Here is a 25,028-nt window from a genome sequence, read left to right on the forward strand (position 1 = left end):
AGCTAGTTGGAGTTCAGTTGCAGCCTTGGCTTTCCTGGTTTGGTCCCTGCAGGACCGGACCAGCGCGGAGTAATCCTCCTTGGATTATAAACCCTGCAGCCATTATAAAAACACAGAATAAAAATACAGTATGTATAAAAATAAATTTATAGTATAAAAAGTAAAAAGAAATGTAAAAATACAGCAGTTTTCATTTTGTGCTTAAATAAAAAAGTAAATAAAGTGCTGTAAAAAAATAAATAACTACTAAAACATACATTAACTGTATTGTATTCATGTTCACACTATATCTATTATACTATTTATACTCTATTACTATCTCTAATCTATTTACATATCTATTTCTAGATGTATTCTACTTTATCTTCATATCTGCATATCTACTGTCCATCTCTATTCTACTCTATTTACATATCTATCTATACATCTATTTGCTAGGGCTGTGTGAAGCTTCAGTCCCTGATTCGATTCAGCAGAGATTCGGCCCAATTTGGTGGCCAAATTTCCAAATTCAGATCAAATCAGAGGATGCTTTAATTTCTCCACACCAAATTGGAACCCTCCGAATCAATTCGGAGAGACTTGGAAAGAGTCGGAGATTCGGACATAGACATAGCTTTAAATGTTTTTTTTACATACGTCTAGGTACCAGGCAGCTCATGAATGCTGCAATGCTGGGGCACATGGAGTGTCCCACAGAAGCATAGGGGGCTCCCCAGCATGCTCAGCAGACCCAGAAGTGGGCCAGTCCACTTTCAGGTCCACCAGGGAGTGTGCAGGAGGGGCCGCACCGCCACTCCCACAGCTCAGTGGCTGGTGCCTCCTGAGTCTGGTGTGGGGGGCAACCAGGGTCCCTGTGCGGCTGATCACTGGGCCAGGGAGGCACAGGAGGGCCCCCCAGTGCACTTCTTGGCAGACCCAGAAGTGGACCAGAAGTACTTTGGTTCACTTCCAGGTTCGCCGCCAAGCAAATGGAGGGCCACTCGCACTCCTGTGACATGCTCCATGTGCCCCAACATCACAGGGATCACACACCGTGTCTGCTACTTCAAGGAATGTAGAAAAAACTTTTAAAGCTGTGTCTATGACCAAATTGCTGGTTCTCCAAATCCGCATTGAATCTTCAGATTTGGATTCGGCCGAATCGAATCAGGGACAGTGAGCCAAATCATTCGAATCACTGCCCCTGATTCGAGCCGAACCTGAATTGAATAGGGCCTGCTTCTCACACCCCTACTATCTACATACTCTATCTACATATCTATTCTAGTCTATTCTATCTGTAATGTTTCTAACTCTATTTTATATCTGTGTCTATCTTCTCATTCACTTTCTTCTTCATCCTTCTGCTGTATCTCTAATCTTCTAAGAGGCCTGCAGGAAAAGAAAGAAGAAGGGGTTTTTGGCCCATACTCCCAAAACCACCTGTTTCACCTCCCCACTACTGGCTACAAAGTCACTGGTGAGAGTTTTTTGAAATTACCTATATATGACCTGGGATACAGCATATCCCAGGGAACAGGTCTGGTGCACATTGTCTACCGTGTACCAGGTTCCTGGAATGCAAATATAAAAAATAGGAAAGTTACCCTGAAATATTAAAGTATCAACATGTGCCAAGGCACACTCCCTCAGTTGCAAACTTACCAGTGGCTGCAATCCTATGGCAGCTGCTTGTCCTGGGTGCTGAGGGGGCAGAGAGACCAATTTTTCCCTGGTATAAAAAAAGTAGCTCCAGTGGAGAGTAAGTCCACTGGAGCTATTAGTCTTGAATTTTGACTATCAACTTATTTGAGTAAAAGGGAAAAACAACTCTGCAAAGAAGGTGAGAATTTGCCTAAGGGCTTAAACTCTGCTGGGTGCATTTACATGTGCTATTAGTGCAATGCAATAAACTGTGTAGGAGCTAGCTGCTTCTGGGTGCAGCATTTATACATATACCTGGGACTGTAGCAGTCTGAGCTGGGACAGAGCAGCCCTGGGATGGCAGGGGGCCCAGGGATGGTGGCATCAGGCAGCAGAGGGGCTGTCTGGGGCATGCAGGTGGTACAGTGCAGGGCTAGGCAGGAGGCAGCGCCCTCACTTTTGCACCCTCATGCCCCAGCCAGCCCTGGTCACCATCTATATGTGTGTTTTGGCAGAGTAAGTTATTCTGCCATAGGATAGTACTATGTCTATGACAGTAATACTGTCTGCGACAGTACTATCCTATGGTGGAATTAATTTACTGCTCCCTAATACTGGCATATGTATAGACAGTAACAAATTACTGTGGAGCTAATTAGTCAACTCCACAGTAAAGCGCACATGTAGATGCACCCATTGTGTCTAATATCGGGTGTAAGGTATCAGGTTACTTCCTTGACATTGACTGAAGCAGAAGTTTAGGAAGTTGGCTGCCATCCCATTCCAAAGCGAAGTGCACCAAGTGTTGGTAAGCAAAGAAGCTTTTCTTCTCTTCTGCCATTGTGGCTGCAAAGTGCTGTCTGGCACAACTGTTCTGGGTGGTGAACAACCTGGTAAGTCTTTCTTGTCCCCATCCATAAATTCAGCCATCCACAGTCTGCTATGATGATTTTGCCCCTAGCCTCACAGACAAAATTGTGGCTTGGGGGCCACCAGTTCAGCTGAAGAATCTGAGTTTGGGATGGCGGAAGCTCAGTCTTGTCTGGTTTATATGGATCAGTTTCTATTGCTTTTGGCTACTGATGCATAGGATGTTTTTGGTAGAGTGTGGGTGACCAGCTGTGAACTGCATCTGTGCCCAAACTGGCTTGTGAAAGCCAGCCTTGAGAGGTTGAGGCCACTGCTGGTGGGTGTTGTTAGTGCCTCCCTTTGAGAGGGAAGGGTGCCAAAGATTTTTAATCCGACAATTGTCAAGCCCCTGGTAACAAACTGCCTTTTGACACTGATCCCTGCCAGCCGCTAGCTACTGCCCCATTTCCAGCCTTTCTGAGGGAGATCATTGAATAGGAAATTGCCTGACAGCTTACAGGTGATATCTGTCTGCATTCAGATTCCTTGACCCCTATCAATGTAGCTTTCATCCTGGGTATAGCATGAAGATTGCGTTTGTGACTTTACAATCTTCCCCCTAGTATAACTCGGAGATCAACAGAGGAAACTGTACTCTGTTGATCCAAGTAGATCTTTCAGCAATCTTTGATATAGTTGACCAAGAAGTGCTGATAACACATTTGTGTGACCTGGTAGGTGTTCACGGAGCTAGTCTTAATTGATTCCACTCTTTCCTAGCAGGGAGGTCCTAGAGGGTGATGACAGAAAAGTGCCTGTCATCTCCTTGGGACCTTACCTGTGGGGTCGCCCAGGGCTCTGTCCTGTTGCCCTTCTTGTTCAATATGTATCTGAGGGCATGGGGCAAGACTGTACAGCAATTTGTAGTGAGGTGCCATCAGTATGCTGATGATGATGATCACAACCAGCTATCTTGCTCCCTTTAATCCAACCCAGGACCTGCAGTCTCGATCCTTACCAGGTTTCTGTCTGCAACTGGGGATTGGGTATAGATGAACCAGTTGAAGCTGAATCGAATCCAAACACAGGCTGAAATAGGTGGTGGTTGGCAGACCTCATGACTTGGGGTGGATAGAGACACATCATTGGTCAGGTTCTGCCTGCCCTTGCCACTCAGGTTTGCAGTCTCTTAGGGTACTCTTGGATCCTTTGCTGCACCTGGATTCTCAAGTTGTGGCAGTGGCTAGGAGCACCCGTCACCAGCTCCATCTGGTGAGAAGGCTGTGACCTTTTCTTTCAGATTTCAGACTCATCCACACTTTCATAACCTAAAGTCTAAATGGTCTGGGCCCTACATGCTGAAGAAACTGCCTTCTCCCTTATGGTCCATTGCAATCCCTAAGGTCAGCCATGAACAACCTCCTGCAAGTACCGTCACTGTGCCAAGTCCACCTGGCAACAATGCATGGGGGGGGGGGAGGGGGTGTCATTCTCCATTGTTGCTCCTCAGCTCCTTCCCTCTTGAGGCCTGTCAGAGCCCAATCACAAATATGATTCAGAAGCTCTGTAAGGCCTTCCTGTTTGGGCAGGCATTTAGCAAATAAAACTAGGTAGAGATATTGTTTAGGGGGATTCTGTTTTAGTTTGATATTCTAGTTGCCTTTTAATTTGTTTTGTTCTCTTGTTCATTTTAGTTTAGTGAAAATACATGAGAGGTCATTCTCAGCAGTTGCTACTCTGCTTTGAATCTCCTTCCCCTCAAGGCCCATCAGAGCCCAAATCTAGACATCTTCCAGAAACATTATAAGACCTTATTTAGGCAGGCTTTTAGTAGGTGGGGTATGGTTTGGGGAATTGGTTTTTCACTTACTGTTTTAACATTTTGGGGGGTTGTAATGGACTTTGTTTCAATTGCAAGCCACCAGAGCCCTTTTGAGGGAGGGAGGTGTAGGGGAGAGAGCAGGTATGAGAATATTACATTGAGCAGCTTTCTTACTCCTAGACTTTACCCTGCTCCCAGCATTTCCCCTATAGTCAAGTCCTATAGAATTTAATACAACTTTTCCAGGAGTTTTGGAATTGGTTTATAGAGCATCCCAGAAAGGTCTAAATCCTTGCTGTACAATTCCATTGTTGTGTTCAAGAAAAACATCTTGCAAACATCATGCTGTGTTAAATGATTTTAGCTTGCAGTTAGATTTCTAAAGAGCCCTGTTAGTTGCATTACAGATTTTCATATGTATGAAACTTTTCCAGAAGTATGTCAGCCTAGCTGGCCCTGTTTTGCTACCATCTCTCACATGGAACAAAGGCAAGCTAAATGCTGCTTTGTATAGCAGGAACTGGTCTGTGTGTGTTCCAACTTCCATATCTTTCAGAGGGGTATGTGCCGTATAGAGAGCCAGCTTTTTCAATCTGATTTTTCCCATAAGCACCCTGCCTTCCTTTAAACCTCAGCCATAAAACTTACATATTACTCCAGCATGTATGATGAAAGCAGAGGATCTGTTGCCATACAGCCATAGTTCCCTGCATCTTCAAAACATGAGGCAAACATAAGCTAACAACTACACAATTGAATGTTTTCATGACAAAGTCTTTAACTGGAAAAGGAAAACTGTGATACAAGGACAGCAGGAGTAACTGAACTGGTATCAGTAGAGATTTGTCTGTACACTGATAAAACCCATGTCTGCTAGGAATGTGCAAAACGGGCCATATTCAATTCAGATTCAGCCCAAATCAGGGACAGTGATTCAATTCGTGCTGAATCTGAATCTGAAGATTTGATGCACCCCACAATCAGAGCATTCACATGCCCCTGCTACCTAGAGATATGTAGAAAAAACATTTAAAGCTGTGTCTATGTCCAAATCGCTGAATCTTTCTGAATCGATTCTAGGGGTTCTGATTCAATGCAAAGAGATTAAAGGGTCCTCTGATTCAATTCAGATTTGGAGATTCAGCCACTGAGTTGGGCTGAATCTCGGCCTAATCGAATCAGGGACCAAAAATTCTCACAGCCCTAATGTCTACCACTAAATCTTAAGCTATGTGGGACTTACGACATTCTATTGATATGTTAGAAACATGCCCTTAGAGCAGGGATGGGGAAAATGCAGCCTGCCAGATTCCTTTTTCCGATCCACGGGGCCCCTAAAAAATTTAGAAAATTAATATTTATCTGCCTCTGGCTGCCTGTCATGTGGCCCTCAATGGCTTGCCAAAACTCAGTAAGCAGCCCTCTGCCCAAAATAATTGCCTGCCCCTGCCTTAGAGGCCTTACCATACTTATTATTGTACTTAGTGTTGTGTAGACATTTATAGACAGTGGGTGAAAGTCTCAGCCTACAGCAGGGACGGGCAGTTATTTCAGGCGGAGGGCTGCTTACTGAGGTTTGGCAAACCATCGAGGGCCGCATGGCAGGCAGCCAGGGGCAGATGAATATTAATTTTCTAAAATTTTAGGGGCCCTGTGGGCCAGATAGAATGGCCTGGCGGGCCACATCCGGCCCCCAGGCCTACAATAACTCCCTTCGCTACATTTTACTCTACTTATCATTGGACTTCCATAGAATCGGGCAACTCAGTGCGTTACCCCTCTCTGCAAGGTTCCATGCTATCTCTGAAGGGAGAGGTCTCATGGTTGAGGCATTCAAATAGGACTTATATCAGAGAACAGCTTCTAGGTTTATCAGACGATTTCTGTGCCTCCATCTTTTCCCTGAAATATGGTACTAGCTCACTTTCTCTTACCATTTGCTTTTCTGTTCCACTTAGATAGCAGGTTCTGTGAGGCGGGAACTGTTTCAGGCTATATGGCTGTACAGTGGTTAGCATGATGGGTTGGAGTCTGGGTTGGGATCTCTGGGTGCTACTAAAATGCAAAGAATACATATAATTGAATTTGACCCCAGGGCATTTCATAAAACTTTTGGAGGGATACAGGCATTTAAGGCGTAGCTGTGATTGCTTCTCTTTGCTTTATATTTTTTCAGAGATTATTAAATAACAGTGTTTTTCTTTCCTGCCATAGAAACAGCACGTATAATTCATCTACCTTTGATGAATCAGAAGAATTGCAAATGGCCCAAGATGCTGAGACATGCTTGCTGAAGTCAGGAGAACTGATGTAAGCAGAGTAACTTGTTACTACGTGTTTTAAAAAAATAAAGGTAAAATCAGATCTGGGATGTTTGAGCACAAGTCTCATTGCCCTCAGTGTGACTTAACTGATCTGTATCTGACAGCTGAATTTGGCCTATGGAGAAATATAATAGTTAAATAATGAAGTAGTAGTCAGCTCTGTTGTCCCATTCTAATTTTGCAATGCTCAGGTGCACCTGGGAGGTAAAAAAAAAAAGAGAGAATCAGCTTGCTATCCTGTCTGCCCAACTGCTTTCCCATTATTACTGCAGTCCTGGGGGAGGTGTCCAGGGTTCCAGCAGAGGAGGGTGGAGAGAGTGTTACATTAGTCCATTTTGTTTGGTGGGGGAAGGGGTTTATTTTCCATCTCGTCTACTTACCTAAAATGATGCTGGCATAGCTGTTGCAGTCAATGTCTTTATCCTTTTTAGTCTGCACATATAGTATGGGCTGAACTTTCAGTTGAGTCTCAGCCCAATTTTATATGTGTGTGCACAACCCACCCCTCTCCGCCCCCCACACACAAATACACACCCTCAGCAACATACTAACTACTGAAGTTTTTGCATGCAGTTATGCTACTTTGATGCCCTGCTGATAATAGGGTTTGTATGCACAAAACCCAGGATCTTGGAACTCACCTGTGGCAGTCTACATAGAAAAGTTGGCTCAACTGTGAGTTGAATGACAGTTAAATGATTTGGTCTGTGCAGGTCCCTTGTTGCTACCAGGCAACAGAGGATGACTGCTGCTTAAAATTAGAGTGGTTGGGAAAGTTAGGTAGTTGTGTCATCTAGAGCAGGGGTGCTCTACTCTTGGGCCGTGGAGCCATGGCATCCAGTCCCCTGGACTCCCCATGGGTCGGAAAATTTGGTGGCAAGAGAGTAGTGACGAATAACACTGCCAACCATCCCCTGCATCCAAATTTCCAATCCCTGTGCCGCAACAGCCGGGGCCATTGCCACATGGCCGCATCAAGCCTAAGCTGATGCAGCTGGATTGCACCCAGGTTGGGTTGTTGCCATGTAGCTGGATCAGGCTAGACCTGGGCCATTGTCATACAGCTGGATCAGACCCCAGCCATGCCTGCCTTGCCTGATGGATTGGGCCTTGCCTGCCCCATATGCTGCATTGGGCCCACCTTCTGGATGCAGCCCACAGACGAACCTGGCACTGCCCATCCAGCCCACAGGGCAAAAAGCTTGGGCACTAGTAATCTAGAGTGCAAGTACTAACATTACCAGTAAAGTTGAACTAAGGCTAAAAATGCAGTGTTCAGCTTAGCCTGGTTACACTTGTTAAAATTCATCAATTGGCACTAGATACCACACAGTCGTGACTGAGAAACCACAGGCTTCCCCATATTCAGAATAGGAAATAACACCATTGTAATTTGTGGTATGAGTCTGCAACTGTTTTCTGTAGTTGGCAGCCAGTGACCTATTGCTAGGCTTGGCAGAATTCAATTTTTATTTTTTTTGTATTTTTGACAGCTAAAATCATTGTTTATTTCTAAGCATTTGTTTTGATTTTTAGCTATTTACATTTTCAGGATTGCGCAAAATCGGATGTGGGTGCAGACAAGTTAGTAATGACAGTATATTGTTAAAAGCTTTATAAAATCACGTCAAAATATAAGAAGTAAATATCCATAAATCAATAAATCATACCTGCTTTAAATCATTCTGTTCATTCATTGCTGGGGAAGAGCCAGGTGGGCAGGAATCAGAAGAGGAAGACGAACACGGGGAGAGATGGCAGCCGCCTTTGCATCATGTGTTTAACGGGACCAGGCAGCATTTCCCTCTCTTCCCCTTTGAGTAGGGGTTTGTTTAAGCAGCCTGTTTCCTCCCTCCAGTCCACTTCTACACCTGTGCACGAGCAGCTAATTGTTTAATTGATGAGTCATTAGGCTGCCATTGTTTTCCTTTTTAACCCCTCCACCCCCTGTCCTCCATCTGCCTTTCTTCGCTATTCAATAACAAGGGTAAGTGTTCCCTGTTACAGTCCCCTTTCTATACATTTCTATTATTACCAATGGACATATTTTTTTTGTCAATCTGTGTGAGAGAGGTGAACTCACCATTTACTGATAAAAATGGAATTCTGCTAATCCTACCTATTACTGGGTATCATAATACTAGGATCACAGAGTTCTTTCATTTGCACTAACATGAGGGATGGGCAACTGGGGCACCAGCCCTGACACTCACTTAGGAGGGGACACAAAAAAGGCAGCCACAGCTGCTGTCAGCCTCGCCCCAGCTGCAGCTGGCCCAGCCCCTGCCACCCAGGGCACAGAGTCTAGTAGTTATGTCTCTGTTAGGTCAGAGGTAATTTCTCCTGATTTTACTGCCAGCTGAGAATCTAACTGTTACCATGAAGTATATCATAACAGTAAGATTGTTTGTCCAAAGAATTAAAGGGTCCTGGAGAAAATTAAGTTTTAATACCAGGATCCAGCTTGCATGACTTTTTATAGCATGAGGCTTCAGGTTAAATGCCCCAAAACTCCCAGGAGAGGGAACACTGTGCAACAGGAATAGAACTGCTGCTCACATCTACCTAGGGCAGTAAATTTGTCCATTCCCTCAGTGCTAATTTCTCAATATGAAGGATTTTTCTTCCTAAAAAAGGCAGCAGAGGGCAGCAGAGTCTTCTTTGTCGGGGCATTTTTTGTTACAAATTTTACAGCGGGGGCGGGCAGTTATTTCAGGCGGAGGGCCGCTTACTGAGTTTCAGCAAGCCATCGAGGGCCGCATGACAGGCAGCCAGGGGCAGATATATATTAATTTTCTAAATTTTTTAGGGGTCCCGCGGGCTGTATAGAATGGCCTTGCGGGCTGCATCTGACATGTGGGCCACATTTTGCCCACCCCTGCTTTACAGGCATGTCTATACCACTTCCCTAGTGTGTTTGGGATGCCTGCCAAAAAGCAGAGCCCACCTGCTCCCACCATAAATGAAGTGATGAAGCTACACTGAGGTCACCCTCCACTGCCACTCCCAAGTCTACTAAAGACAGAGAGTTCAAGAAGGCCAGTGGGGAAGATAGAGCACCCCCCAGGCTAGCTAAGTCTCCTCGGGCATTTATATACGTACCTTTGCCTGCTCCAACATGTCGGAAATCCAGCACGTCAGAGCAGACATTGCATGCGTTTGTATAATGGCAAAATGCTCATCAAGGTTGAGAAAAGGGTAGCCATCCCCTTTTGAACTAAAACACCTTTGTTGTGTTTTAGTTTAAAAGCATGCTGCCGCCATTTTCTCAGCACTGATGCACATTTTGCCATTTATACAAATGCATGTGCCACGGCGCTGGGTGCTTTTAGAAGTGCCCAGTGCTGCAATGCAAGCACGTGTTCAAATTCCCCGCATTTCTGTGTTTATTAGAGGTGGAGTGGGAGAGTGTGTCCATGCCTCTCAGTGGTGATCTCAAGAGCACCTCCAAAAAGGTATAGATATACTTTAAATTGGGCACTAGCTTACTACAAAAACCTATTTTTAGGTCTCTGTACCAGTCAGAGTTACTTTTTACTGTTCTGGAATAAGTGAGTGATTGAAACAAAGCTAGCATAAAGCATGGGATTGTGATCTGATTTAAGGTTCTTGCTTTCATCCAAGGTTGGATTACTGTATCTTGTTGATACACCTCTAAGACACTGAGGAGCCTTGATCAAGAAAAGGAAAATAAACAGTTGCTGTATATTATTCACACCATCTTCGCAATCAAATTTAACCCTTCAGGTTACTAATTTTTTTGTTTTGTTTTGGTTCCCCCCACAGGATAAAATTACCCATTACAGTGGAAGAGATAGCAAATTTTGGAGAAGACAATAGAGAGCTGTTCATTAAGTCCAGCACCTACAGCGTCATTCCCATCACCGTTAAAGAGACTGGCCTTACAATAAGCTGGCTGTTTTCTTCAGACCCAAAAAGCATCTCATTCAGTGTCATTTACCAAGAATCAGAAGAGGCAACATTGGATCAGTGCAAAGTAAGGCAATTATTTGATGATGGGTTTTTTACCCCTCTCCGAGATAACTGTGGAATTGTGCTGTGAGACTAATTGGCTGACTACAGCTTTTAACGGCTTCAGAAAGTGGCATGTGTTGTTACATCACTGTAGTAACCTGTATAAAAGTCTCAGGCTGTCTCATCAAGAGAAGCTTTCCTTGTCCAAAGTCTTATTATACTGCTCCTTTAATTACTTAATGTTGCCCAACAAGACATGTTCTCTTGATCTCTGAGAAGAGAAACAGAAGAAATAGGTTGTCATTGCACTGAATGGCATTATACATCCTAATGTTAGTATTTAAAATAAGTACATTGTCACTAAAATGAAGAATTAGTTCCATTAGGTCAAACTTTCAATTCTCTCTTGGGTTTATCTCATTTTTTCCTTAATATCTATCTCTTAATAAATGTACCTGTAAATAACATAGGCCTTGAATCCTGCAAGGCCTGGAACAAAAGGCAATGATTTGTAAAACTGATTAGTTGATGGCACTATTCACACCCTAAATATTAGGGTGACCAGGAGCCAGAAGGCCCAACATCTTGTAGGAATAAGCCCAGGGACCCACACTGCAATCCTTATTCACAGTGCTCATTTCTACATTATAAATGAGGGTGTATTTTTAACTAGCCCATGTTAAAAGTTCAGTGAAGACAAGGCAGTTGTAGTTTTTACCCATGTTAGGAGAAAACCGAGGTTTGTGTCTTCACTGTGAAAAATAGGTGTCTTGTTATAATGAGAGTTAGCTCACATTAGCTGTCACAGTGTAAAATCCTCACAGTGACAAGCCATAGTAATTCTTAACCTTGGTGCATCTAATTAAGATTAACCTTACTTGATGGGGCATGAGGTTAAGTTTGACTAGCTACATGAAATGAAACCTTAACTGTGCCTGGTCTTGTGTAGGATTTCACATGGTTATGACAAGATTATTGTCTCATTGTAAAAACACACTGTTTAAATATCTATATGAAAACACATGCCGAAGTCCCATGGAAGTTCCACCAGTTAAGCATGTGCTTATAGGCTAGATTTCTTAATGCCTGTAGGTTTGCTTAAGCTCCATTAAGTTGGTCACCTTAAACTTTTAGGCTAAGTACAGACAGTCAAAAAGCCCCAGGCTGAATTGGTTCAATCTTTGCATGTTTCTCTAAACTGCGTAGATTAAACTAATAAGCAAGTGAACAGGCATTCACTTTTGATTCTGGAAATGCAGCCACATGCCTGCCGTGGCCCAGACCAGAAGCTAGGGGATGCTAGAACACAACTCCCTGCTCAGCTGGACCAGAGAGTTTGGGCCAGAGCTAGTCCATCCACCCTGCAAGGGGCGAGGGTAGCAGGGGAGGTGCAAAACATTCTTGGATGCTGGAGGACTTGAATCTGGAGGTGATCTGGGACAGAAGTTCAATAAACTGATTTATCTTTAATCAGTTAGGTCTGTTTTTACATCCATCCAGGTTTATCTTAAACCAGTTTGGGCATTTTGAAAGTGATTTATATACACTGAACTTCTGTTGTGTAATAGTTTTGAACCATTTTCCAGTCACTTATACCATTTTTTGTGTAATTTCTGTCCCTAGTCTTAAACATCTGGCCCAGATTGCTGTGCTGAACAGCATCTGGCCCAGATTGCTGTGCCTGTTTGCCTGCAGGTGCTGATACTATCAATTGCAAAACAAGAAATCTACTGGTTTAAGCCATGAGAGTGGTAAATGGAGCATCTTGGCAGTTTCCTGCTTAGAAGGTGGGGTAGATTTGCACCTCATAGGCTAACCATATAGAGACAGATATATTCTGTATGGTGCAAATCTACCCAGCCTTCTACGTGACTGCAGACTAACATGGCTAACTATGTCTCTCAGTTTCCTGCTTAGACAATGAAAGGTCTCATGGGGCTTGATTAAAATAGGATGATAACGAGTTTGAGACAGAAGGCTTCCTGTGGTATTACCTGTACAAATATGTTCCCTTTTCAGCAACATGGTGACTGCCAGCAAAAGGCTCAGAAATACAAACTGACTTTAAACAAAAGCTTTTAGTTGAACTAAGTTTTCCTGGTTTTCCATGCACCAGCAACAAAAGGGGCTAGTTTTCAATTAAATGAAGAAATATGACTGGAACATTCACTGATACCACTTTAAAATGATGAGTTCTTTCGGATTTCAAGATAATTGAGACATGTCTATTCTTTGCTTCACAGTGCCCCTCTATTGACACAGATAAAATTGCTCTGGGTTTGTACCAATGTAAGTGAGATGACAATTTAGTCCTATCTTTCTTCTTTTAAATTTATGACTGAAGTTAAATTGGAAAATGCCTAATCCATTTTAGCATCTATTTGTGGGAATAGTTAATCACAATCAAGGCAAACATATTTGTCCATAGGTGCACGCATACACACACACATGTACTCTCTCTCTCTCTCTCTCTCTCTTGCTCGCTCGCTCGCTCGCTTCTAGGGTGGTGTAAGTCTAGACAACTTTTCCTGCAGGCAAAATATATATTGCAAAGTTTGTTTGGTTTTTTTTTCAACTCCAGGTTCTTATTCCTCTGACTCGCTGTAACTCTCATAAGGAAACAATCAGAGGGCAAGTGAAAGTCAGAAATGCTGGTGTCTACATGCTGATATTTGACAACACGTTCTCTAGGTAGGTGCATTTGGAGTATAAAGGTTGAACTGTACAAAGTTTTGTGACTTGTAGAATTGGTTAGACTTCCTATTATTTTGGTGGCCTCAATTTAATTTTTATGAATGCAGCTTTTCCATATTTCCATAACATCATTCCATGCTTCAGACTTCTTGACCTCTGAGAACAGCCAGTACAGAGTCTTCTTGTAGGAGCTGAACCTATTGGATCTAATCTAGCTTGCCTACCGTGGGCAAAACCAGTGGAAATTTTGCCTAAATAAGGACAGTTGAATTTGACCCCTTGTTGTGTGTGGGATGTACCTGTGTTTCACTAACCTGATCTTGTTCTGCTTTTGTTTGTACAGGTTCATCTCAAAAAGAGTCTTTTATCACTTGACTGTTGAACGACCTGTGATCTATGATGGAAGTGATTTTCCATAGCCTTGAGTATATGGTGTTATTTTTAAGCATATTTTTAAGAAACACTATTATTTATATATATATGTGTGTGTGTGTGCGCGCGTGTGTGTAAGCACTAAAAATACCACTGTGTTTGAATACCCTTTAAAACTATGCAATAGTTTAAAAAAAAGCACTTACTGTATGTTTACACCTAAGAAACAGATACCATTCATATGAACATTAATGGTTCTGTACTGTGTACAGATTGCTCAAAAAAGCAAGTTGTTTAGTAGGGTTGGACAGAAATTTTCCACCATTTATTTTTATTGAAAAATTGGGTCTATAAAACAGATTTTACTAAACATTTTTGTCAGTAAACCAAATATTTTTGCTAAAATTAATTTTTTAATTGAAAAATGTAAAAATTGTTTTTCTTGACATTTAGAACAGGACATAAAAATAACCACTTCTAACGAGCTGTATTTTCTTATGAAAACAGCAACTATGCAATAGTCCATTCATTAAAGACATGTATCATAATCTTTATAAAATTATTACCTTTTTGCAAAATTTATAAACAGCAAAGATAGCTTTTATATAACCAGTTTAGGCTTAAAATATCTTACTGGCTGTTTTAAAAAATGCCAGTTACACAGATATGCTGCAACAGCTATATAATTCTGAATTACTTCTGCCACTTTGGCCTTCTGTACCTTGTAAAGAGTAAAAGTTCTTGCAGAGGAAGGTACTTCTGAAGGTGAGTAACATTGGCAGAGTAAGGGCACAATTCACTGAATGAATTGGACCTCCAGTGCATGACACTAAAGAAGAGAAAATGGGCATGGTTCTTCTTCCTTTTTCCTGTTTTGGCCCTTAAACTACAGCATTCACAAGAAAACAAAAATACTTTAAGATGGAAAATGACAAAAACGGTTCCTTTCTGTACACTGAGTGGAAGGTAGCATGTAATGGACCTGATAACACTTGATTCAATCTAAAGAAACCCACCCAGGCTCGAATATATCAAAACACAGTGGACACATCTACCTGAGATGCTTAATGCGCAGTAGGCTAATTCTACTGCACATTAGCGCTTCATGGCAAAAACTGTGCTAATGCACTAATGCTCAGTAGAATTATTAGTCTACTATGTATTAAGCACCACAAGAAGCCATGCCCCATTTGCTACTGCACTTCAGCTGCGCATTTATGTAGTACCTCATACTAGAGGTACTAAACTTAATGCACAGTAACAGCGGTGCATTAATGCAAGTGTAGACATGCCCAATGAAACCTTCATCCTTCTCCTCTTTTCTCCTATCTGTCTCTCTCACTCTTAGCAGTTCCATTACATCATTTTTTCTTTCTTCTTTTTCATCTTTCCCCTATTTCTGCTCCTTCAAGTCACATTCAGCCTGAGCCTCTCCTCCTTTAAATCCAGGTTAAATCAGGTGACACCCATTCCCATTCCCCACAGTCCACCTGACCTTTCTACTTCTTTTCTGCCATTTCCTCACCCCATTTTCATCTCAATTCCCAGCTGTAGTGTTCAGTCGCTGCTAGGCCCAGCATCGCTGCCATATGAAAATATGCATTTCTCAGGAGAGTTGGCCAAAAAAATTGCTGCCAAAGCTGTTTTCAAAGGATTTTTTTTCAACAAAACAAAATATCTGCAAAGTTTCTGCTCTCTATGGACAATATCAATATTTTGACAAAACATTTGCAATTAAAAAGATTTAATTTTTTGACAGAAAGTCAGTTGGGGGCGGGGAGGAAGGGGAGAGCCCTATTTTCAAGTCCAGACTGAGGCAGCTGGTTATCTATAGGGGACTTTAAGGACGGAGAGTGGGAAGACAAAAAAAGCATTGAGTGAGGCTGGGGGCAGAGGATTCTTCATCAGAGTTCAGTTCAGGCTGAGATAGATGTTCACATTGTTATTTATACTTTTCTAGCTGAGTTTCTCATCCCTAAGAGGCCCCATTTATTGTGATAGACCTGGTACAGACTGTTGTAGGTGATTGCAAAAAAGCTGCTATTCATTTAGACAACAATTTGAGCGCCTGACATTTTGTAGGAACTAATGATCATCTGAAAGAAGAAGGGTTAATTGTCCGAGATAAAGCAGAAGACCATTAATCCCAAGTGCCCAGGTCATTACTGGTGTTATAAACTGCAAATTAAAAGGCAGAGAGGAAGCTGTGGACCTTTGCTTTAGGTGATTTAGTTTGTAATTGGTTAATATAGGGCATTTTTATACAGTGAAAGCTCTTTAGATAGCCTTTTATGCAAATATAAATCTTATTGATTTCAACAGGTTTTGGATTGGGCCCGATATTAGTCAGTCACATTACCCGACTCATATTGTAACATTCCATTCAGTTTATGATCTAGGTCTTCTTTATCGTTACTGTGTGTAAACTTCATGAGGAAGATGCATCAAAGGAGCTGAGAGGTCAAGAACAATTAAAATTAAACTCTTATTTTGCTGCAAATGTACTTAATATTTAAGAATTTCATCAGGGTGGAGAGGAGATTAAAGTGGATAGTGAATAAGCAATAAAAATTGTGCACATTATTTTTCTAGAATATTATTTTAGTGTTGGAGTTATAGTTTGTATTTAATTAGGAAATAAGAATTTATTTAATGGAATACCATATACCATTCACTATGTAGTATAATGGAACTGAAGTCCACAGCAATTTTTCTTAAGCTTTTTAGGTGTGATTTTTAAAATAATTTTGTTACTGTTTTAGTTAGGATACTAATTTGACTAGGATAATTTTTGTAAAATGCCAAATGTAATTTGAAGGAACACTGTCAAATATATTATCCTTAGCTATACCCATTACCACTGTAAATATTTTGATAGAGAGTGGCATCTAGACATTGTTTCTGTCTCTCTTTTTTCTCAAACCTGTCACTCTGTCCCAAAGATTAGTTTTGAAAAGCTACTGTTTGTGTAGCTCCTAGGATAAATGGTTCTCTGCTGCACACACAGTATTTCCAATAATATTTCTGACCCTTAATGGTCATGAGTTTAGCTTTAAAAATTGTGAGTGGTTTGTTTGTTTTTTAAAATGATAAATACTGGGGGCTTTAGAATGCACTTGCTTCCCATTTTCAAGCTTTTCTCTGTAATCATAAGGGCTAAAACCTCCATTTTTGGAAAATGAAAGCTGAGCATTCTCTTGCAAATACCCCGATTCTGAGAGCTTGGGCTTTAAAAAAAATTAAATCATTAAAAATCTCAAGAATAGGCAGTTTTGAAAAACAGCCATTCAGGATCAAGATCGCAAATCTATGAAGAAAGCCCAGTCTTCAGAACTGTATAGATGTCACTTACACAAATAAGATAATATCTGGCAACGTAGCAACAAATGTACTATATTAGGAGGCCACAATAAAAAAGAAGAAAAAATATAGTTTCCCAGAGTCTCAGCTTTATTAGAGCTCTGCAGCGTCTAAGGCTGTTGTGGCTCCTGTTATTGTTTAGAGCAGTGGTTCTCAACCTTTCAAGACCAAAAGGCCCCCTCATTAGATGCAAGGTGCCCCTCAGAAAATGTGAGCTCTTTAATTTTCACTTTTTTTGGAGTAGAGAAAGATAACAAAGCAATTCTACAGTTGTAAAGAAGTCAGAAAGACTAGGAAAGATAAGAATCTTTTCAACACTACAAATTCCAATTTGAAATCTCTGGATTTATTTTGTGAATTGTGTTTGCACCCATGTTTGCACCCTGATTGAGAGAAACATCTTTCAGAGGTGGCTGTGTGCTCTATTTCAGTTGGAGGTTTGTATAGGAGGAAGTGACAGCTGTATGTCAGCTACCTGGGGAATCCCCACTTGTTCCAGTTGCCTTTCTGCTTTCTGAAATAGGGCAGAGAAGCAAAAAAAAAAAAAAAAAGAAAAGATGGGAGAGTATTTTCAAGTCAGGAAAAGGTTCTAACAAATAGTTTGTTTAAAGGATAATGAGCTGGCCTTCCTTGATTTGTATGGAGCGCCGGAAAGACAATGAAAATCCAGCCATCTTATCTGAAAGCATAACATTTTGTCATGTATCTGCCCATTGTGCAGTACAAGGACTACAGGCTCAGCCTCACTGGTTTTCCATTAATGAATGGGCCCAAAGCAGTACCTAATGGAAAATACCACACAAAAGAAAGAGTTATTCAAAGGGCTTAGATCAGTCTCCATGGGCCAGATGAGGGGACTGAAGCTGGCCTGTGAGCCATACTGGGCACCTGCAGCAGAATTGAACTCCATATTATCTCTGTCCAGCTTGGCCTCCTATGGTCTCTGATGCCAAAACTGGGCCCCACGGCTCTGTGCTACCTCAGCCCAGCATTCATAAACCAGGATTTGGCCTTGGGGCTGCACGCTGCCTCTGCCCAGCCCTGCTCACTGGGATTGGGCTCTGGGACTTTGTGCTGGCCCTCCACATTGGTATCATGCCCCATGCCACCCTGAATGCCCATTCCAGTGCACAGGGCCATGCTGTCTGACCCCACAGGTCCAGAAATGTGATAGCAGAGGAGTGGTACCACTGGATCTGCCTCACGTGCTGAGGGTTGAACACCTGTACCTTAGATGCCCCCCCCGTTCAACAAAGGGCTGTTGCACAGGAAGAGTCGCATCGAAGTCAGTCAGGCTACTCATACTTAGATATGTGCTCAAAAGCTTTAAATCAGTTCTTTTATGAACTCAACATCCCCTGTAATGGATATAAAAGACTCATTTTAATCCAGGGTGAAACTAAATGAAAAGGGTACAGTCTGGTGCTTTTGTAGTCAAGAAACTTTTGTATCCAAGAAAGTACACATAACAGGCAACATAAGTGACTGGGTTCCTTTGTGGGGTATCAGGGTGATGTGCTACATGATTCTTTTCTCCCCCAGTTCACCCTTTTTTTTAGGCATAGAATAAAACTTAGTTGCTTTTTTTTTTCAAAATTTGGCAGTGTTCCTTTACATTTCTCTAAACATTATTGCAAATTGGTTCATGAAAATGTCTCACGTGGAAGAGTTTGCAGATTTAAACTATGGTAAATGTGTAAAGATACTATGCACGGCTGCTGCTTTGTGTTTCAAAATTGAACTTGCACTACAGCTCTAGCAATCCTCAATTGTAGCTTGTTCAGAACCATCCTTTGCTCATGACTGCCAAAGAATTGCACAGTGAATTTGCACCAAACTTCAATTTATCTTTCGCAGGGAAATAAAGATTTCCATGTATTGAAGTCTGTACATTTATGGGGATGTAGATGGCTGTGTACTGGAATGTTGATGCTTTTTTTTAACTCAGGAAATAAATAAAAATCAGTCTACTTTAAAAATGAACCTCCATTTTTGCTTATAGGTACAATTTTGTCTCAAAGATGAGAAAATTTTGAATACTAGACCATTTAATTTTAAGCAAGGAAAAAGATCTTAAATAGTTTGAAAAATTAATCTTGTTTGTGTTGCTCTTGTCCTGATAAAGTAACAAGAGTTCAGTTTACCTCTGCATGGTCGTTAAAATATAGACTGTGCACAGAGGTGAATTTCTCCCATAACAAATGTCATGAATCTCATTCTTCCGTGAATACAGAGTCCTGTTCCTGTATAAGCACCAGAGTAGTAGCCTGTGGTCTGAAGTGTATCTACCATTACAATGTTTTGAAAATCAACACTATAGCATTTGAGGCCGGTAGTGGCGATGCCCAAATATGGAAGGAAGAACTTAACTTTAGGTACCCAAGTATGAAAATTCTGGCTTTATCTCATAGCAGTGGTTTTCAACCTTTTTTCATTTGTGAACCCCTAAAAACTTTTGAATGGGGGTAGAGACTGCCATGAATGCTGCAAGCCTCCAGAGGCTGGGGGGTACCGTGAGCTCCTGCAGGCGGCGGCAGCTCTGTCAGGGGCAGGAGTGTGGCGGAGGCAAGTAGGGAGCTGCCACAGGCAACCTCAGCGCTGTTGGCGGGGGGTGGGGGGTAGCAAGACCAGCTAGTGGTCAGCAACCACCTACAAACACCACCGGCAGTGGCAGTGGCAGCTGGCAGCGATCACAGATGCCACTGGCAGTGTTGGCAGCAAGAGGGGGGGTGGCAAGTGGCGATGGAGGCGCAGACCCCATTGAATTGTAAGTGTAGGCATTTACATACTTTTGATTGATCATGGTAGTCTTTCATGGACCCCCTAGACATAGTCTGTGGACCCCCAGGGGTCTGCAGACCACAGATTGAAAACCTGTCCTATAGTGAAATAATAGTGGAGAAGATGAGTAAGGTACAGCTGGGGCCATGAGTGGGCATGAAAAAAAACCAGTGTTCAAATGGCTGAAAAGAAACAGCATCACCCAAAATAGCAATACATCCTAAAATGACTGTGGATGGGATGGACAACTGCCGCTCTCTTAAAATATTCTCCTGCTTCTACCAGGGAATCTGTACACCTGGCAGGGTAAGTGAGCAAACAACCCAGCTGGGGTCTCAAACTACCTGTGAGAGGTGAGTTTCTGCTAAGGAAATAGAATCATGGAAATGTAGGACTGGAAGGGACCTCTGGAGGTCATCTAGTTCAATCCCCTACCTGAAGAAGGGTCATCGCTATCCAAACCATCCCATTTAAATCCTTGTCTATCTGAATACTAAAACTATAATCAACCCTGTCACACAATCACAAGACATGGCACTTTAACCTGCCAACGGTAAAGCAGAGGACAACAGCAGCCAGTGTCATGCTGCTGCAAACATTGTTAACATAAGCTCAGGAGATCCAAAGAAGAGGACCATGCTCCCTACTGCAGAGGAAGGCAGAACCACCCCCCACAAAGGCAGCAGTGAGCAAGGCTGGGGTGGGAAGGGGGGGAGGGGAGAGGAGGTGCTGCTGGGCACAGAGGGGAAGTAAGATGGAAATTCTTACCTGATTTAGGGACTTTAAAAAGCCCCCAGCTGCTGCTCCTACCATGTTGTCAATTGAAGAGGGAAATGTCTGCTTCCTCTGCCCCCCCTCTGGGTAGGCACCAAATTTACCAGTGGTGGTACCCACTTTTTGCATAGTAATGTAATAGTGAGAGGTGGTTAGAGCACTCATTTAGGTAGTGGGACACCTGTGCTCTAGGACCTTTCCAGCATGAGGAGATTCAGCTTTCATATGAATGCTTTCTTTATTGGGCTCCCTCCTGCTTGCTCCCCCCTCTATCCCGATCACTCTCATCTTCCTGCCTGGCTCATGACCCAGCATCTGTAGAAGCAGAGGGTGCCATGGACAGATTATAGCCTGGTCATTGGGGCATTTTCCTGAAAGCGGGTATCTGGGTTTGGCATGTTGAGGATGGCCTAGAAGTTTCCTTAGCCTCCTGTACCCCACAGCCTAGGTAAGCACTGCAACCACAAGGCTACTGTAAAATATGGGTTCCCCGCTATGTTCTTGAATTCATTGACTGAAATCACTGCTGTTGGGATGGATTAGTCATGCTCTATGAGCACTTAAGGAATTGTGTCTCTGTTGGGAGTTAGGGGGAGTTTGGCTCCCCCCTTAGTTCTGATCTAGATCACAATAGAAGCTAGGTACTTGGTTGCTTGAATAGGATTGCTTTTGAGCAGGTGCAGAGGCATGAGTTCAGGCAAGTAGGGCTCTTCCTAGCCCAAAAGGCAGATGCCTAATAAATTCAGGTGTCCAAGGAGATTAGCTGATGCTGGAGTAGGGTTGCATCACTTTTTATGACCTAGTTGCCGAAGTGTTGCCTGAATTGCTTTTCAGTGTCTAGTTTGCAGATCAGGATACTGGCCCTTGGTTCTTACTCAATCCTCTCTCTCCCAAAAGACCCACTGAGATTTAATCAAAGCTCAGTCGTGGACTTGGTGATATGGCAGTTATTACAAAATATGTTGCAAAAATTCCAAAGACAAACAGACTTTCTAAGCTCTTGTGCTCTTGTAACCTTCTTCACAAACATAGTGGCAGAGGGCCCTTAAATAAAATGACTACCCGCCCCATGTGTGGCCAGCACAGTGCAGCTAGTAGTTGACAGGCCTGGGGCAGAAACAGTGGGTCAGTTGACCCAGAGAAAGGCATATAAGCCCAGGGCCTGAGGCAAGGGGGGAGCAGTCTGGCCCTGCATTCTGACCTGTAGGTTGTACAAAGCAGAGCTCCAGAGAGGAGCGGGGCCTGACTGGACAAAAAGGAAGGACTCCAGGCTACAGGGCAGCTGTAGGAAAACCCTCCACTACCAGGCAGCTGAAGTATTTGGGGTCTTTGTGTTGTAGCCTGTTGCCATGGCACAGCATTAACCCAGGGTGGGGAACCTTTTGTTTGAGAGCAGATGCTCATGCCATTTTTGGTTGTGTTTAAATATCAGAGGATGGGCTTGTGGTTGTGGGGGCAGAGGAGGCTACCAAGAAGGATGCCAAGGGCACCTCAGGTCCTAGCCTAGCACTGCTGTTAGCAGCAAGACAGCAATGCCAAGAACCCTCCTGTGCAAGACCAGGGGTTGAGGGACCCAGAGCCCACAAGGGCATGGTTGGAGCTGGGTCACAGGAGCCTCTGGTTCTGAGACAGTGGACCTCAAGCAAAGGGGCCCAGCCAGAGGCCCAGGCCAGAGTGCCTCAGCTGAAACAAGGGCCTAGAACCTAAAGCAAACCCCCCTGCCCTCCAGGGGCAGCCTCCCTGTCCAATCATAACATCAAGACATGGCAGGAGAGACAACAGGGTGGGACCCTGAGAGGCCAGAGGGGGTGAGCAAGGCAGGATCCAGGTGGCCTTCAGGGGTGGCTTTGCTGGCCCAGGTACAGACCTGCTACAATCCAAATTAGAGCTTAATCATGTGGTCTGGAATCTAGTTATACTGTTCCGTTAACCTAACCGTACAATTATTCATATGAGAATATAAAGCTTTCCAAAAAATGACTCAGAAGCCAGGGTGCATGACCAGGTCACAACCTTTCTATATGAGAAACCGTGAGAAAATTCAGATTAGTTTCAGAACACTGAAGAAGTGTCACGTCTCAATTAAACCCCCCAGTGTGTTATAGCAAACAACCACACAGTAAAGACTATATTTATCAGGAGGAAGTCTAAACACTTCAAAGTGATAAGGAAAAGTAATAATGAAAGCAGCAAGCACATATCTGGGGTATTCTGGAGAGCAGCGTTTCACTTTTTCCCACAGAAAGAGATATTATGAAGAATCACGATCGAGAGAGCTCCTCTTCTCCAAACTGTTAATTTTTTATGAGGCTCGGTCTACTGGTCTACATTTTTTTACTTGACAGATGTTAATGTGGTTTACTCGGTGTTTGAAGAGCATGTGCTCCTTTCTGATTCTCGTATAAAGATTCCATTTCACCTACGAAAATGAGTTGCGTACTCCCACAGGTGAGCTAAAAAAGTAATATAGGCAGTACCCTGCTCAGAAAGATGATTCTATAGACTGCTGGATGGATCTGGGTCTGGCGTTTTCAGCAAAAGCCTTTTGGCCTGTACTTCATCAGCAACTAAGGTTTGTATAATCATTCTTCAAGCTTAGCGCTTGAGAAGGAAGCGTGCGGAGGAAGTAAAATGTTTAATGAGAAAGGAATGGTGTTATGAGCCCTGCTATTGCCTACTCCTCACTTCTGAATCTGTAAGTAAGTCTGGAAGGGAATTTAAAAAGAACTTGCTCAAAATCTTGATGCCTATTTAAAAAAAATCATTAGAATTACGATGAAAATGTTTTTGGATAGGAAAATGTGTTCAGAGTTTGGAAAAGCTCAACAATGTGTCAGTTACGAGCTTTATTCTAAGTTTCAGTGCAAAAGCCGTCTCTCTCTTTGATGTGGGATGAAGTCTTAATGTTTAGAGACTCCTTGTGCTCAGCACTCCAGCCTGGTGTCAAGGATCCTCAGTTCTCATTGACATCAGTGATCATTGAGGACACTCACAGCACCCTAGAAAAGCTCAGCACTTTCAGGGATGTCTTTTTACTAGATAAGATCGTACACCCTGAAGGGTTAGATAAATAGGCATATTTATTTATTAATAAACATTATTTATCAACTCTAATGTATAATTTATACATAATTACACATTATAGAAATACATTAAATTATTCTAAAGTATGCATTACTATACCTATTATTATAATTTACTCTAAATGTTTATAAATTATAATTGGTAAAATACGTATAAAAAGTTCAGCACTTTTAGGGATGAATCTTCACAGTCAATCCTTATAGATTGCATAAATAGGCATCTTTATTTATTTATTGTTTCTTCTGTTTGCAGTTTGGGTGTTGTACTTGCAAAAGTGCTCTGTGCATTAGCCCTGTCTCCGCTTTCCCCTTCAGAGCTTTGTACTTCTCACTTACTGTAAATTGTTATCTTGCTATTTGAAGACCACATTTTTTCAAAGCAATTTCTAATTACTGTTATCAAAATTGCACATCCATGCTCATTTTCATAGAAGTTTGCAGATGGGGGACACTGAGCAACTTACTGACTTGTATACACAAATCCGGCTTTGGTATGGGAATAGGGGGTTTGTGGGAAAATTTCACTCAGAATTGAAGCTGTCTGGAAATATTGTTCTTAATTGTGTCCTGGATAACCGTTCTATCTTGGCTGCTTAATAAAAATAACCACAGGTTGATATATTTTTACAGAATATGTTATTGTGCATAATAGAAAGCAGAGTGCCGGTTAGAAAAAATAATGATTTTTGTTTTTAAATAAAAAGTGATGCTTATATATCAGATTTTTATTTAAATTTATATTTAATTTTAACCCCTATTATGAATTGAATTAATTTAAAATTATAGCAAACTTAAGGTAAGGCCTAACCTCATTATACAAATAATTTTAATTTTAGAAGTAATAATAATAAGCAGCATTTGTTTATGGCTGAAGTTTTAAAGAAAGTCAGACCACTGAAGTAGTGGACATCTCTGGCTAAGCACATGGAACCAGTGTATGTTAAAATGCTAAACTGGCTTCACAGTAAAAGCTTTTTCATAGGTGCTGAGGGAACCATTTTTCACATTTAAATGTATTCAATTAATTTCAAATTAAAAACAGTTTGGGAGCTGGAAAAGCAAGAAATCTTATTTCCTGCTTCTAATATACAGGTGAGGGCTGAGTGTAAGCAGATAAGCTCTACTAGTTCTACAATTTTGAAAGAGATGGAGACCAGAAACAATAAGTTAAATTCTTTAATTACAATAATGTTTTACTGAATTCCAATTTTGATCCAAACAGAGCTTGATGGAATCATGAATAAAATAAACCCATTTAATAAGAAAGAAGGAAAGACTTTGATCATTTTCTAACACTATGAAAAAATGTACAATTTTAAAAACCTAAAGGTATGTTAAGCAAAATAACTATATAAAATATGCATAGAT

General features: G+C 42.0%; 1 protein-coding gene across 2 annotated transcripts in view; it reads left to right on the forward strand.

Annotated features, from left to right (window-relative positions):
• The window catches only part of FYCO1 (FYVE and coiled-coil domain containing 1), a 73,504-nt gene extending 54,522 nt beyond the window's left edge, over nucleotides 1-18,982 (forward strand). For both annotated transcript variants that reach the window (XM_019537156.1, XM_019537149.1), the window contains exons 15-18: nucleotides 6,512-6,607; nucleotides 10,408-10,618; nucleotides 13,178-13,287; nucleotides 13,634-18,982. In XM_019537156.1, the coding sequence (XP_019392701.1) occupies nucleotides 6,512-6,607; nucleotides 10,408-10,618; nucleotides 13,178-13,287; nucleotides 13,634-13,709 (493 nt within the window). In that variant the 3' untranslated portion in view covers nucleotides 13,710-18,982. The remainder of the gene's footprint in view (nucleotides 1-6,511; nucleotides 6,608-10,407; nucleotides 10,619-13,177; nucleotides 13,288-13,633) is intronic.
• The last annotated feature ends 6,046 nt before the right edge of the window (nucleotides 18,983-25,028 follow it).

This window comes from Crocodylus porosus, unplaced genomic scaffold (assembly GCF_001723895.1).
Source record: "Crocodylus porosus isolate Cpor-Errol unplaced genomic scaffold, CroPor_comp1, whole genome shotgun sequence".
Classification (NCBI taxonomy): domain Eukaryota; kingdom Metazoa; phylum Chordata; order Crocodylia; family Crocodylidae; genus Crocodylus; species Crocodylus porosus.